The sequence below is a fragment of the Rana temporaria genome, chromosome 11 (genome assembly GCF_905171775.1).
Source record: "Rana temporaria chromosome 11, aRanTem1.1, whole genome shotgun sequence".
In the NCBI taxonomy this organism is placed as follows: Eukaryota; Metazoa; Chordata; class Amphibia; order Anura; family Ranidae; genus Rana; species Rana temporaria.
The window spans coordinates 124943840-124958835 of NC_053499.1; the positions used below are offsets into that span (position 1 = coordinate 124943840).

At 45.6% G+C, this 14996-nt stretch overlaps 1 protein-coding gene across 1 annotated transcript in view; it reads left to right on the plus strand.

Annotated features, from left to right (window-relative positions):
* Positions 1–14996, plus strand: part of LOC120917626 (rab9 effector protein with kelch motifs-like) — a 42527-nt gene that overhangs the window by 15095 nt on the left and 12436 nt on the right. The window contains exons 6-8 of the mRNA XM_040329068.1: positions 520–707; positions 811–1007; positions 4481–4572. Coding sequence (XP_040185002.1) covers positions 520–707; positions 811–1007; positions 4481–4572 — 477 coding nt within the window. The remainder of the gene's footprint in view (positions 1–519; positions 708–810; positions 1008–4480; positions 4573–14996) is intronic.

A 14996-nucleotide genomic window follows, 5' to 3' on the forward strand; every position in this document is an offset into this window, starting at 1 on the left:
GTCACGAAAAAAATCACTGATCGCCACCATTAGTATTAAAAAAGAAAATCATTAATAAAAATGCCATAAAACTATCCCCTGTTTTGTAAATGCTTTTTTTTTTTTTTTTACCAAAAATAGGTAGAAGAATACGTATCGGCCTAAACTGAGGAAAACACTTTTTTTTTAATCTTTTTTGGGGATATTTATTACAGCAAAAAGTAAAAAATATTGCATTTTTTTTTTCAAAATTGTCGCTCTATTTTTGTTTATAGCGCAAAAAATAAAAACCGCAGAGGTGATCAAATGCCACCAAAAGAAAGCTCTATTTGTGGGGAAAAAAAGGACGCCAATTTTGTTTGGGAGCCACGTCGCATGACCGCGCAATTGTCAGTTAAAGCGACGCAGTGCCGAATTGCAAAAAGGGGCAAGGTCCTTTACCTGCATATTGGTCCGGGTCTTAAGTGGTTAAGATGTTTTCTGCTTTAGGCAGGTGGCTAGATTATTGATCTGGCTAATACATTATTCTTATGAATTTAGAGAATAACACATGGTTTCCTGTGGAGGCAGTGGCTGATGGTTCTACTCCAGAAGCACGCACAGGTCACACTGCAGTCTTTGATCCAGAGAGCTGCCGGATTTATGTGTTTGGAGGTTCCAAAAACAAGAAGTGGTTTAATGATGTTCATATCTTGGATACAGAGGCTTGGAGATGGAGAATTGTTGAGGTTAGTGAGTACGTGTGTTTCTTGCTTATATTATTGCTCTCACCTTTACCTGTTTTTGTCTATTTTAAACTGAAATGAATATTGCACTTATTCTCTCTTCTAGGCCCAGGGAAAAGTTCCTCCTCTCTCTTATCATTCTTGTTCCCTATTTCGGGGAGAATTATTTGTATACGGTGGGGTATTCCCTCGTCCAAACCCACAACCAGATGGTTGCAGTGACTCATTATACATCTTTGATCCTCAGCATGAAATTTGGTATCAGCCCATTGTTTCAGGAACAAAGCCTTTGGCTCGCTCAGGGTAAGAATGTTTTGCAGCAAATTGAGCATGTGTGTCCAGATACAAAATGTGGCAAGGTGGCTCCTATGTGGCTATCCCTGGTCCAATCCCCTCCACCTCTGTGGGATTTTATTTTTATACTTTCCTTCAGAAACCCCTGTAGGTTTTAAACTTTCCTCTGCCCCTTAATTTACTTGTTGACTCATCCAATGAGGGGCACAGAAATTCCTTAGTCCTAGGACAGTGTTTCTCAACTCCAGTCCTCAAGGCGCCCCAACAGGTCATGTTTTCAGGTTTTCCATTATTTTGCACAGGTGATTTAATCAGTTTATCTTAGTAATAACCACAGCTGTTTCATCTGAGGGAAATCCTGAAAACATGACCTGTTGGGGCGCCTTGAGGACTGGAGTTGAGTAACACTGGCCTAGGAGGTAGAATGCCTTTTTTTTTCCTCAGGTCTGCTCATTTTTTGATAGCCTTCCTTAAAGCGGAGGTTCACCCTAAAAAACTACTTTCTACCATGCCATGCAGCATACTAGCGTCAGCTACAGTATGCCTTTATTTTTTATTTTTGCGCTGTACTCAGTGTTTTCCAATAGTTTCGTTTTAGACACCCGCGGGGAATAGGGGTTCCTATCAAGAGGGGAACATGATTGACTGTCGGCTATGGCGCGTCACGCTTCCCGAAAATAGCCGGAGTAGGTCTCGGTTCTTCACGGCGCTATACGGCGCCTGCGCACAGACTAGGAGCTGACTACGCAGGCGCCGTGAAGAGCCAAGTCCTATTTCGGCTATTTCCGGGAAGCGTGACGCGCCATAGCTGGCCGTCAATCATGTTCTCCTCTTAATAGGAACGCCTACTCCCCGAGGGAGTCTGAAACGGATTAAACTGTGAGTACAGCGGAAAAAAATAAAATAAATGCATACTGTAGCTGACGCTAGTATGCTGCATGGCATGATAGACAAAAAAAAATTTTTTTTTTTTAGGGTGAACCCCTGCTTTAAGCTTCGTATACACGATCGGATTTCCACCAGACAAAGCGTATGACTTTTGTCCTTGAGCTTGTCTTGCTTACAAACTGCAAATTATTGTCGGCCAACAAACACGAAACTATGTTTTTTTTTAGCGCCACCTTTGGGCCACTTCTGCTAATGTTGTGTAGCATTACCCCCGGAGGAGCTGCTGGTTGTTTTGGGTGGCACATTTACCTCATGGCTCCTCCGAATTTCTAGGGGTGAATGATACGTATTGCATTTGGTAGAAGTAAAGGAATGTCCGCAACAGGTGCTCTTTGCTGTGCTCTTTATTACCCAGCGAGGTAAAAACAATAAACATGTGGTGAGGAAAGTAAAGTTGAAGAAGAGAGAACAGCAGATTCAGGCTTGATGGTAAGGAAACCGTCCTGCTCCCAAGAGTAACACTTTTCTGCGCCACTCCTATGTGAGTGGGTTTAGTGTACCCGGACAGGTCTCTCTCACTGACCTGGCAGCCGGAATATCACTCGAACATTTGTAGGATAAAGTCTCTGCCACAGACCCTCCTTGGTGAATGTCAGGGAGACACCTCTGCCACAGGCCCTCTCTGATTTGTAGTTACGGAGATGATCCTCCTTAGATGAATTACGCCTGGATCTCCCTCAACTTGTCGCCCAGGTACCGACTGACAGGTGATCATTCCCTCAGTGTCCGGCTACCTTGATCCCCGGTGGTTTGTCGAGGCCCCTCTGGACCGCCAGCCTCTCAATGGCGCTCCTCAGACGGACTCCCCACCGAACAGCAAATACAGCTTGGGATCCCCAAAGGTGGGAACCCAGTCGTCCGCTGGGTCCCCGTCGCTGTTCATATGCTCCGGGCCAACGTGGTCCAGGAACACCGCGTGGCACGCATGCCCCTGCCAGGTAGGCCATAACGCTGGGGCGCCGTGATGTGGTTCACCCTAAAGGTGGGTGCCACACTCGAAGAAGAAGACCCTGAACCAATGTCGTCTGCCCCATAAATACCCTCCCCAGCATGCAGTTAGGTCAAACCCTCCTAAATGGCTGCTGGAAAAGAGCACCCAAACCTTGACTCCACTGCTGCCACCTGCAGCACCGGGTTGGAAGAACACCCCAGTACAACAGAATATGCCTGCAGCACAGCCAAGCTGAGACAGAGAACCTGTTTTACACATAACAATTTGGATCAGAGTTTAACTACACTCTGATCTTCCTCTAAATTTAACTAGCACTGGTACTATAAAGTACACAGGCGCTACAGTTGTGTTATGGTAAGCATTGCTTTCAAACATCCGCGTTTGTACATTTTGTTGTCGAAAAATTTTAAAGCATGCTATCCAACATTAGTTGGCGGATTCCGACAACAATTGTCCGATGGAGCATACAAGCGGTCGGATTTTCCGACAACAGCCTGTCGTCACACTTTTCCTGTCTGAAAATCCGATCGTGTGTACGGGCCTTTACTTTGTGGAATTTTTTGCTTAATGACTTAAGCTTTAGAGGCTGTACTCCGACTTTGCTTGACTGGACACGCAGGTCTAGCCTAGGAATGTGAGTTTTGTGCACAGGGCTCTTCATTGGGCACTTTCCAGACCAGAATGTACTACGTTAACTGCAGAATGCTTTTCAGGTCCAGAGCTGTGACACAGCCTCATGTAACTGTAAAATCTTTTTTTTTTGGCGTCCAATTGAGGGACCCAAGTCCAACTCCTCTGCTTTTTTTGCTTTTCCCTGGTGCTGTGTTTTCACAAAACTGAGGCATGCTGGCTAGAGTAGGGGTTATAGAAACCACATGTAGGCATCGGTATAATCTGAATTCCTGTGTCCCTCATGCACAGAAGCGAACACATATGTGAGTAGCACCCGCATATGGAAACGATGTTCAAACCACACATGCAAGGTGTCACCGCGATCAATGGAGTGAGAGCAATAATTCTAGCCCTAGACGTCCTCTGTAACTCCAAACTGGTAACCTGTAGACCTTTTTAAACGTCGCCTATGGAGATTTTTAAGGGTAAAAGTTTGTCACCATTCCACAAGCGGGCACAAATTTTAAGAGTGACATGTTGGGTATCCATTTACTCGGTGTAACATTATCTTTCACAATATAAAAATATATTGGGCTAACTTTACTGTTGTCTTTATTCTTTAATTCAAAAGGTGTATTTTTTCCAAAAAAGTGTGCTTGTAAGACCGCTGCGCAAATACGGTGTGTCAGGAAGTATTGCAATGGCCGCCATTTTATTCTCTAGAGTGTTAGAACAAAAGATAGATTTTATTTATATATATATAAATATAATGTTTGGGGGTTTTAAGTAATTTTCTAGCAAAAACAATATATATTTTAACTTTGTAAACACCGAGTCTGAAAAATAGGCCCGGTCCTTAAGTGGTTAAGTAATTAAAGACAATGCAGTGTATGATTATTATTTTTTTGCCATCTGTAAATTGTATATTCAGAAGAGTGGCCGGTATAACTACTTGTTTCCTTCTGTTCAGGCACACTGCCAGCTTAATAAACCGGGAGCTTTACATATTTGGAGGTTGGGACACGCCGGTGTGTTATAATGATCTCTTTCTGCTCGATCTGGGTAAGTGAGGTTTGTAAATATTGCAGAATAGTTTAACCACTTCATTACTGGGCACTTAAACCCCCATCGTGCCCAGACCAATTTTCAGTTTTCAGCCCTGACACATTTTGAATGACAATTGCGCGGTCATACAACACTGTACCCAAATTTATATATATATTTTTTTTTTCCCCACAAATAGAGCTTTCTTTTGGTGGCATTTGATCACCTCTGCGGTTTTTATTTTTTGCGCTATATACAAAAAAATACAGAAAGTTTTTAAATAAACACAATTTTTTACTTTTTGTTTATAATATCCCATTTTTTTTCTTTTTATTTTTTTTCTTTGGTTTAGGCCAAAACGTATTCTTCTAACATATTTTTGTTAAAAATCGCAAAAAGCATATATTGATTGGTTTGCGCAAAAGTTATAGCGCCTACAAAATAGGGGATAGATCTATGATTTATTTTTTACTAGTAATGGCGCCGATATGGGTTTTTCTTTCTCGTACATCACGGGACACAGAGCGGCATATTCATTACTATGTGGGTTATATGGAGTACCTTCAGGTGATGGACACTGGCAATCTCAAACAGGAAGTGCCCCTCCCTATATAACCCCCTCCCATAGGAGGAGTACCTCAGTTTTTTCGCCAGTGTCTTAGGTGTTGGTCACGGAATAGCTTGCCTCCATATCCTTAGGATTTTGGCAGGCTAACCGGATCTGTCCAGAGTGCCTCAGTGCCGAAGTGGACAGTACCCGGGCCCCAAAATCCATGGGGTTTTGCCTATAATGCCCTCTCTGGAGGGCTGGACCCCGGGCCCAGGACTTGGAGCTTTTTTCCTAAGCCAAAAGTATCCTGCTTGCCGGGGTGCTATATAGGTCCAGGACAGCGGTTCCTTCTAGGACCCCAGTGCCTGATGGTCTACTACACTACCCACGGAGATGGGAGAAGATTGGACTATGTTTGCTTGCAAACGTCCTGCGGCATGGAGCAGGTAAGTGGGGAGCCTGCGGAACTTGGTTCGACAGCGGGCTCCCCAGGGGTGATCAAAAGGGGGGGTAGCCTAAGTATGCTCTGCATACGCACCTTGGTCACTATGTCTGTGTGTAGACAGGATGGTCTGATTTCCCCCCCCCCATCTCTGGTTCCCCTGTCCAAGTAAGTCTTTGCTGGCTACCTGCTGCCCTGCTGGTCAGATAGGGTCATCTTTGAATTCTTTCTGGGCAAAAAACGGAGTCCTTAAAAGTCTCTGTTAGGTGCCTACCTGTCCGGGGGTTCAAATTTGCCGCCCTGCAGCCGTCGGCTCGATCCTCTCTCCCTGCCTCTGTAGCGCCTGGCGCGCGTCTCCATGTGTCTCTCTCCTTCCTGACAGGTGCGCGCGCGTGCGCACACCAAAATAGACGGTTTCGCGCCGTTCGGGAGGAGGGGGCGGAGAGAGCGCAGGAAGAGGCGTGCCTTCGCGTCTGTTAAGAACAGACAGGCTGCATTCATGGCTCAGTCTGAGCTGATGCTGGAGGAGAAGGGACGCAGAGCGGCACTCCGGTGACCCCCGGTGGCAGGAAAGGGGTAGTACATCCTAGGCTTGGCCTATTTTCTTTCTACAGCCAAAAATTCCCCTTTGCAGCAGGTTGGAGGCCGCAAAGGATATCTGGTGGGGCCGTATGTTTTAAAAAAAAAAAAAAAAAAAGAAGAATATATATACATTCTATTTAAAGGAACATAATATCATAGTAAAAAAAAAAAAAAAAAAGAGATTTTTTCCTTTGTTTTTTGAATAAACATACTCAGCCTCACCAGGGGTTTTTGGACACTAGTAATCCTGCTGTTCCCTAAACCTCTTAACTATTCCTAGCTGCAAACAGTCAGTTGTTGCATGCAGGGGTACCTCGGTATTGTACTATGGCTCCCAAAGGCTCAGGATCAAGAGGGGCAAAAAATGCCAAAAAACAAAAGGGCTCCCCCTCGGATTCTGAGGACATGAGTCAGGCTATGCCGGTACTCTCCCCACCTAGTAGCCAAGTTGTGGCCGCCTTGGTTGAGCCAATAGGGGGGTCTGGTGCGGCGGCTGGCCCAGATCCACCCAACCCTGTGTTTGTCACAGAGAAAATGCTAGCTGCCTCTTTGGGTGGGCTAGAGGAAAGATTGGCGGCTATGTTCGCTAAGTCTTTACCAGGCAAGAAACGGACTAGATCCCCTTCGCCTAAATGTGTATCCTCAGATGCTGAAATTCTCTCGCCGGAGGAATTAGAGTTTCAGGAAGACCTACTGGACGAGAATCCAGAGGGTTCAGAAATTGAGGAATCTACTGTTGAAGAACCATTCTCAGCCTCCCAAGCGGAGAGTCTGTGGGTCCAGTCTTTGACAGACATGGTTCACTCAGCATTTAAGTTGCCTTTACCGGAGCGCCGGGGTCCGGTAGTTTCCTCTTTGGGCTCCTTAAGGGCGCCCTTGAACAACGCAGTTTTTCCGGTCCATCCTCTTTTGGAGGAATTAATTTTCCAGGATTGGGTACGACCAGACAGAATTTTTCTGCCGCCTAAAAAATTTTCTGTTATCTACCCGTTGGAAGAGAAGTTTGCCAGAAGATGGGCGCTCCCAGCTGTGGATGCTGCCATCTCGTGTGTGAATAAATCACTAACTTGCCCGGTAGAAAACATTCAAATGTTTAAAGACCCGGTTGATAAACGTTTGGAGACTCTTTTAAAAGCTTCCTTTGCTACGGCAGGGGCAGTGGTACAGCCAGCAGTTGCTGCTATCGGAATCTGTCAAGCTTTAAAGGACCAGACTAAACAGATGCTTAAGGACATCCCTGCCCAGCAGGCAGAGGAGCTATCTGATATACCCAGAGCTCTATGCTTTGCGGTGGATGCTATAAAGGACTCTATTCAGCAGGCGTCTCGTTTATCACTATTTTTAGTGCATATAAGAAGACTCTTATGGTTAAAAAACTGGGCGGCCGAGCCCCCGTGCAAGAAGCTTCTGGCAGGTTTTCCCTTCCATGGAGGGCGACTCTTCGGAGAAGATCTGGATAAATACATTCAGACTATTTCGAGTGGTAAGAGTACGCTTTTACCAGTCAAAAAGAAGTTTCGGGGGCCTACACGTAAAAGGCAGCTTTCTCCGGCTTCGGGGCCCTCAAATTCCAGGCAGTACCGACGGCCTCCTGTACGATCAAACTTTAACAGCAAAGCGCAGGGACAGGCCTCTGGCGGCAAGAAACCTTGGTATCGCAAACCAGCTAAGCCAGCCCCTAAGTCTGCCTTATGAAGAGGCGCCCCCACCCATGAGGGTGGGGGGAAGGCTTCACCTCTTTGCAGAGGTTTGGGAAGCCAACATCCCCGACGAATGGGTCCGGTCTACTGTGGCCGCAGGTTACAGATTAGAGTTTCTAAAAATCCCTCCTCCTCATTACCAGGAGTCAAGAGTACCAGGCGACCCTGTGAAAAAAGCCGCATTGATAGCGGCATTGAATCATCTGCTATGCCAAAAGGTGATAGTAGAAGTACCAGTCCGGGAACAGGGATTGGGGTTCTACTCCAACCTGTTTATCATCCCAAAGCCCAACGGCGATGTCAGGCCAATTTTGGACTTAAAGGGAGTAAATGCGTACCTAAAGGTCCGCCCATTCCGGATGGAAACTATTCGGTCAGCTGTCGCCGTGCTCCAGAAGGACGACTTTATGGCGTCCATAGACATAAAGGATGCTTACCTTCATGTGCCAATTTTTCAGCCACATCAAGTATTTCTACGCTTCTCGGTGGCTCAACGTCATTTCCAATTTATGGCGCTCCCTTTCGGGTTGGCTACGGCCCCCCGGGTATTCACGAAGGTCCTAGCCCCAATCCTAGCCAATCTAAGGACCCAAGGGGTCACGGTCTTGGCTTACCTGGACGACCTCTTGGTTGTAGACCACTCGTCTCCTGGCCTGGAGCGAGCAGTGGCCCTCACAGTTCAGTACCTCGAAAGGTTCGGCTGGGTCCTAAATCGAGACAAGTCAGCATTCCTGCCCACAAGGCAGCTGGAATATCTCGGCATGAGATTGGATACAGAACAACAAAAGGTGTTCCTACCCCTATTAAAGGTCAAGGCCATCAAAGAGCTAATACAAATAGTTCTAAGAAAGAAAAGGCCAACTATTCGTCTATGTATGCGACTACTAGGCAAGATGGTGGCCACATTCGAGGCGGTTCCGTACGCTCAGAGCCACACTCGCATCCTGCAGGCAGCCATCCTGTCAGCATGGAGCAAGAGGCCTCAGGCCTTAGAAATTCCTTTGCCACTCTCGCCAAGAGTGCGGCAAAGTCTATCTTGGTGGTTAAACCCTCAGAATCTCCTGAAGGGAAAGACTTTCAGTCCTGTGAACTGGAAAATAGTAACCACAGACGCCAGCCTGATTGGCTGGGGAGCAATATTGGAGGGTTGCACACGCCAGGGCACTTGGGCAGCGGCAGAGAAGCAGTTGCCCATCAATATCTTGGAGCTCAGAGCTGCTCGACTTGCCCTCAGGGCTTGGACGTCCAAGCTGCAGGGGTTCCCGGTGAGAATACAATCGGACAATGCCACGGCGGTGGCATACATAAATCACCAAGGGGGAACCAAGAGTCAAGCCGCTCAGAGAGAAGTGAGCTTGATTTTCTTGTGGGCAGAAGCCCATGTACCCTGCATATCGGCTATATTCATTCCCGGAGTGGACAACCTACAGGCGGACTTCTTAAGTCGCCAGACTCTGTTGCCGGGGGAGTGGTCTCTGCATCCACAGGTCTTTCAGACACTCTGCCAAAAATGGGGAGTGCCGGACGTGGATATCATGGCATCGAGACTGAACAAGAAGCTAGACAGGTTCATGTCCCGCACAAGGGATCCCAGGGCCTGCGGAACCGATGCGTTAGTTTGCCCTTGGCATCAGTTCAAACTTCTTTATGCATTTCCCCCGCTCCAGTTACTACCCCGCCTGCTGCGCAGGATCAGGGTGGAGCACATACCAGTTATCCTGGTAGCTCCAGCATGGCCCAGAAGGGCATGGTATTCACTAATCCTAAAGATGGTAGTGGGAGACCCTTGGACTCTACGGACTCTACGGCCAGACCTGCTATCGCAAGGTCCGATCCTCCACCCTGCCTTACGGCATCTAAATTTGACGGCCTGGAAGCTGAATCCCTGATTCTCAGGGGTAGAGGTCTGTCTCGGAGAGTAATCTCTACCCTAATCAGAGCCAGGAAACCGGTCTCTAGGGTGATTTATTACAGGGTCTGGAAGGCCTATGTAGGCTGGTGTGAGTCCAAACGATGGCTTTCTCGGAAATTTACCATCGATAGAGTATTAAGTTTTCTCCAGCTAGGAGTGGATAGAGGACTGGCATTAAGCACAATCAAAGGACAGATTTCAGCTTTGTCAGTATGGTTTCAGCGGCCGCTGGCCACCCACTCGCTGGTTAAGACCTTCATGCAGGGGGTCTTACGTATTAATCCTCCAGTTAAATCCCCGCTTTGTCCGTGGGATTTAAATCTTGTTCTGTCAAGTTTACAGAAACAACCTTTTGAGCCGTTGGCTGAAATTCCTTTGGTTTTACTGACAAGGAAGTTAGTATTTTTGGTCGCCATGGTTTCCGCCAGAAGAGTATCGGAACTGGCAGCCTTATCCTGTAAGGAACCATATCTTATTTTACATAAGGACAAGGTCGTTCTCCGCCCTCATCCTTCCTTCCTACCAAAGGTTATATCCAGTTTTCATCTAAACCAGGATTTGGTATTACCATCCTTCTTCCCTAAACCTACTTCCAGAAAGGAGGGGTTGCTGCATACCTTGGATATTGTCAGGGCCATGAAGGCCTATCTTAAAGCTACAGAGAAGATCCGGAAAACAGATGTGTTGTTCATTTTACCGGATGGGCCCAAGAAGGGGCAGGCAGCTGCAAAATCCACCATCTCGAGATGGATTAAACAGTTAATCACTCAGGCCTACGGCTTGAAAGGGTTGCCTCCTCCGTTATCATTAAAGGCTCATTCTACTAGGGCCATGGGCGCCTCCTGGGCAGCACACCACCAGATCTCTATGGCTCAAGTTTGCAAGGCGGCAACCTGGTCTTCTGTCCACACGTTTACAAAATTCTACCAGTTGGACGTAAGAAGGAATACTGATACAGCCTTTGGGCAGGCAGTGCTGCAGGCTGCAGTTTGAGACCCTCGGATTCCGGGGGGCTCCCTTTTGAGTTAAATTTAAAAAAAAAATTTTTTCAACTAAGTTGGATTTATTATGATTTGAGTATATCTCTAAATTAAATCCTTTTGTCTTGGGAAGATGTTCTCCCTCCCCTCATTGTAAGCATTGCTTTGGGACATCCCACATAGTAATGAATATGCCGCTCTGTGTCCCGTGATGTACGAGAAAGAAAAAGGGATTTTTAATACAGCTTACCTGTAAAATCCTTTTCTTGGAGTACATCACGGGACACAGAGCTCCCACCCCTCTTTTGGGGACCATTTTTGGGAGGCATACTGCTTGCTACAAAACTGAGGTACTCCTCCTATGGGAGGGGGTTATATAGGGAGGGGCACTTCCTGTTTGAGATTGCCAGTGTCCATCACCTGAAGGTACTCCATATAACCACATAGTAATGAATATGCCGCTCTGTGTCCCGTGATGTACTCCAAGAAAAGGATTTTACAGGTAAGCTGTATTAAAAATCCCTTTTTTTTTGTCAGGCCTGCGATATTGCGGCGGACATATTGGACACTTTTGACACAATTTTGGGACCATTCATATTTATACAGCGATCAGTGCTATAAAAATACACTAATTACTGTATAAATGTGACTGGCAGGGAAGGGGTTAAATGTATTCCCTGGGTGTGTTCTAACTGTGTGTGGAGGGGGAGTAACTGGGGGAGGTGACCAAAGCTGTGTCCCTATGTACAAGGGACACACATTGGTCTCCTCTCTCCCTGACAGCACGTCCCTGCTGTCCCTGCCGATCGCGGGTACCTGGTGGACATCGCGGCCGCCAGGCACTCGCATCGGCTTCCCAACGATGTGCCGGGCACAGTGTTTCCCCGCTGTGCGCACGGGGAATGTAAACAACAGGACGTCCAGGGACGTCCACCCGGCACTTGAGAGCTGGGTTGTGGACATCTTTCGTCTACAGCGCGGGTCCCAAGTGGTTAAAGATACCTAAACACATAAGGGTCTATTTATATTTGTTAAAGTTGAACTCCGGTAAAAAAATGTTTTTCCTTGTTTTTGTTGCTGATCTCCTACCTTCACTGACCATGCCATCCATGTTCTTCTGAAATCTGTAGTTCCTCTTCAGTAGCCTGCTGATTTTGGAAAAAAACACTACTGCCTGGTGATATCTTGTTTGTAAGATCGCTGGCTGCTATTTCTTCTGTACTCCCAGCCAGCGGTCTTGTCACTTCCCACTTGTAGTTCTTCACAGCGAGCAGGGACTTGTATGTCCGTCCCTGCATGCTGTAGTAGATGGAGGGGTCTCGCAACCCCCAGTCTGTACCGCCCATGGATCTTCTTCTTTCTTCTTCTTCCTTCTTCCTTTTTCTTTTTTCTTCTTCCTTGTCCTCCAGAAAGATCTCAAATCTGCAGGAGGAATATTTCTAATACTGAATTACAGCAGAGTACAGTGTGCATAAATATAATTATGGGCATGTGTCTACAGTTCAGGAATGATTACATAAAGCAAGTAAGGGCAATATGTTTATCTCCTGTTGTCTGGAGGGGGAGAGCACAAACATGCTTTGCATTTATAAGTCTGTAACCTACTGTACCTATCCTGCTGTGTGTTACTGAGTAGTCTCTGTCTGTCTGTCTGCAGCCCAGAAGTGGGCTTGTTTACATGTACAAGCCTAGTGTACCCCCCCCCCCCCCCCACATTCAGTGCTATTCCCGAAGCATAATGGGAAGTGTAGTTGTGTAGTTGGAGAGAGCAAAGAGGATATGATGTAATCACTGTTCTAACAGTTCCTACTTGGCAGAATACATGATGCATTTTTTTGAAATGCAGAGAGCACTTCCTGGAGTTCTGCTTTAAATGAACATCGCAAGCATTTGTGCAGGTTGCACAAATTTCCCTGTATTTTCTGTAATGAACCTTCAGTTCCATCTAGTGACCAAAATGCAATGAAATAACAATGCTGTAATAAATTAAATAACTCGGTGAGGAAACTGCACTGCATTTTGACCGGTCTGTAGATCATAAGAATTAACCTACTACAGAAAATTACAGGAAATGTTGGGCACTCTACACGAATACTTGTAACATTTGTTCAACACATTTTTTTTTTTTTAGATAGTTTATTAAACACACATTTTATTTAAAAAATCTATTACAATTGTTTTTATTGATAAAATCCTTTCATTTTCTTCCCTTTTTTTCATCTACAGTTAAAAATAGTTTTAAAGCGGGGTTCTTCAAACTTTTCAAACAAAGGGACAATTTACTGCCCTTCAGAATTTAAGGGGGCCAGATTGTGGGCATTGAGGGTGAAAAATATCCCAGGCCAAGCCAGCATCAGTGAGAATAAACATATTTTTCAGGGTTGGTGGTTAGTAGGTGGAGGAATAGTACCCCATCATTGGTATTGGTGGGAGGAATAGTACCCTATCATTGGTGTCCGTGCAAGAGTAATGCCCCACTGTTTGGTGTTGGTTGGAGGAACAGTGCCCCATCATTGGTGTCAGTGGATGGAATAGTGCCCAATCATTAGTGCCCTATCATTGGTGTCAGTGCAAGAATAATGCCCTTGTTTCGTCACATATGGCTACCCATCACAGTTTGCTCCAGAAGTGACATTCCGCTAAAACATTTAACACTGCACATGCGCAACGCCGCCATATGCGTCCCAAGAAACTTTTACGACATAACGGCACACTAAAACCATGATGGGTAGCTGAATGTGACAAAACTTCAAACATATAAACAGTCAGTCGGACCGAGTACTGTATTTCACTAAAGAATCTCCGTTTACTGTAATAAATAAGTGAAAATGTAAAACTCCGGGGGTGTACAAAGATGTCCATTTGTCCCCTTCTCACTGTATCCTTAGAGTGGAGGAGTGCGGAGTGTAGCAAGATGGAGGTGTTTCGTCACATTCGGGTATCCATCGCGGTTTTAGTGTGCTGTTTTAAAGTAAAAGTGTTGCAACGCATATGGCGGCGTCGCACATGCGCAGTGCTAAATTTTTCAGCGGAACTTCCGGAGCAAACTGTGATAGGTTGCCATATGTGACGGAACACCCCACTGTTTGGTGTCAGTTGGAGGAATAGTGCCTTCTATCATTGGGGGAGAATAGTGCATCAAGGGCTGGATAAAGACTAGCAAAGGGCCACAGTTTGGAGAACACTGTTTTAAGACCCCTTTCACACTGAATGCGCTTTAGTGCTAAAAATAGTGCCTGTAAAGCGCATGAAAAATGCCTCATCTGCAGTCCCAGTGTAAAAGCCTGAGTGCTTTCACACTGCGGCGCTGCGCCGGCAGGACAATAAAAAAAAAAAGTCCTACAAGCAGCATCTTTTGGGGTGCTTTGGGAGCGGTGTATACACCTCTCCTATAGTGCCCCTTTCCATTGAAATCGATAGGCAATGCTGCCAAAGCGCCTCGGCAGCGGCGCTTTTTAACCCTTTATTCGGCCGCTAGCGGGGGTTGAAAGCTCCCTGCTAGCGGCCGAAAAGCACATTTAAAATGACAGTAAAGCCTTCTGCTTTACCGCTAACGCGCCCGCGCTGTCAGTGTGAAAGGACTCTAAAGAATGCATGAAATCTGAGGTATTATTGTGATTGTTTGTGCACATTGCCTCCACAGTGTGGTTTTTGTTTTGTTTTGTTTTGTTTATACAGTCGCATTAAAATTCCAAATTAGTAGTACACAGAAAGGTGTAATCTGCACACAGTACTCACCCAAACGTGCATCATTAATTTAATCTTAGTGGATCTTTCAAAAAAAGACTTGTATTCACTTTTGCAAGGGAAATATAATAATAATAATAAAAAAAATCCTCTTTGCATTTGACTGGATGATTGTATTTAGTACAACTTCAACTCATTCACAAAGTTTAAATAAATTACAGCGCTGCAAATTGAAAAAGAAAAGTAATTTTTAATAACATTCAATTACAGTATGACGTTTCATTTGTATATGGAATAAAATGTAATTAGCTGTTTTTTCCTTTCCACAAAAGTGTAGTTACTGTTTTAACGACTTAAGACCCGGACCTTTATGCAGGTAAAGGACCTGGCCAGTTTTTGCGATTCGGCACTGCGTCGCTTTAACTGACAATTGCGCGGTCGTGCAATGTGGCTCCCAAACAAAATTGGTGTCCTTTTTTTCCCACAAATAGAGCTTTCTTGTGGTTGTATTTGATCACCTCTGCGGTTTTTATTTTTTGCGCTATAAACAAAAATAGAGCGACAATTTTGAAAAAAATGCAATATTTTT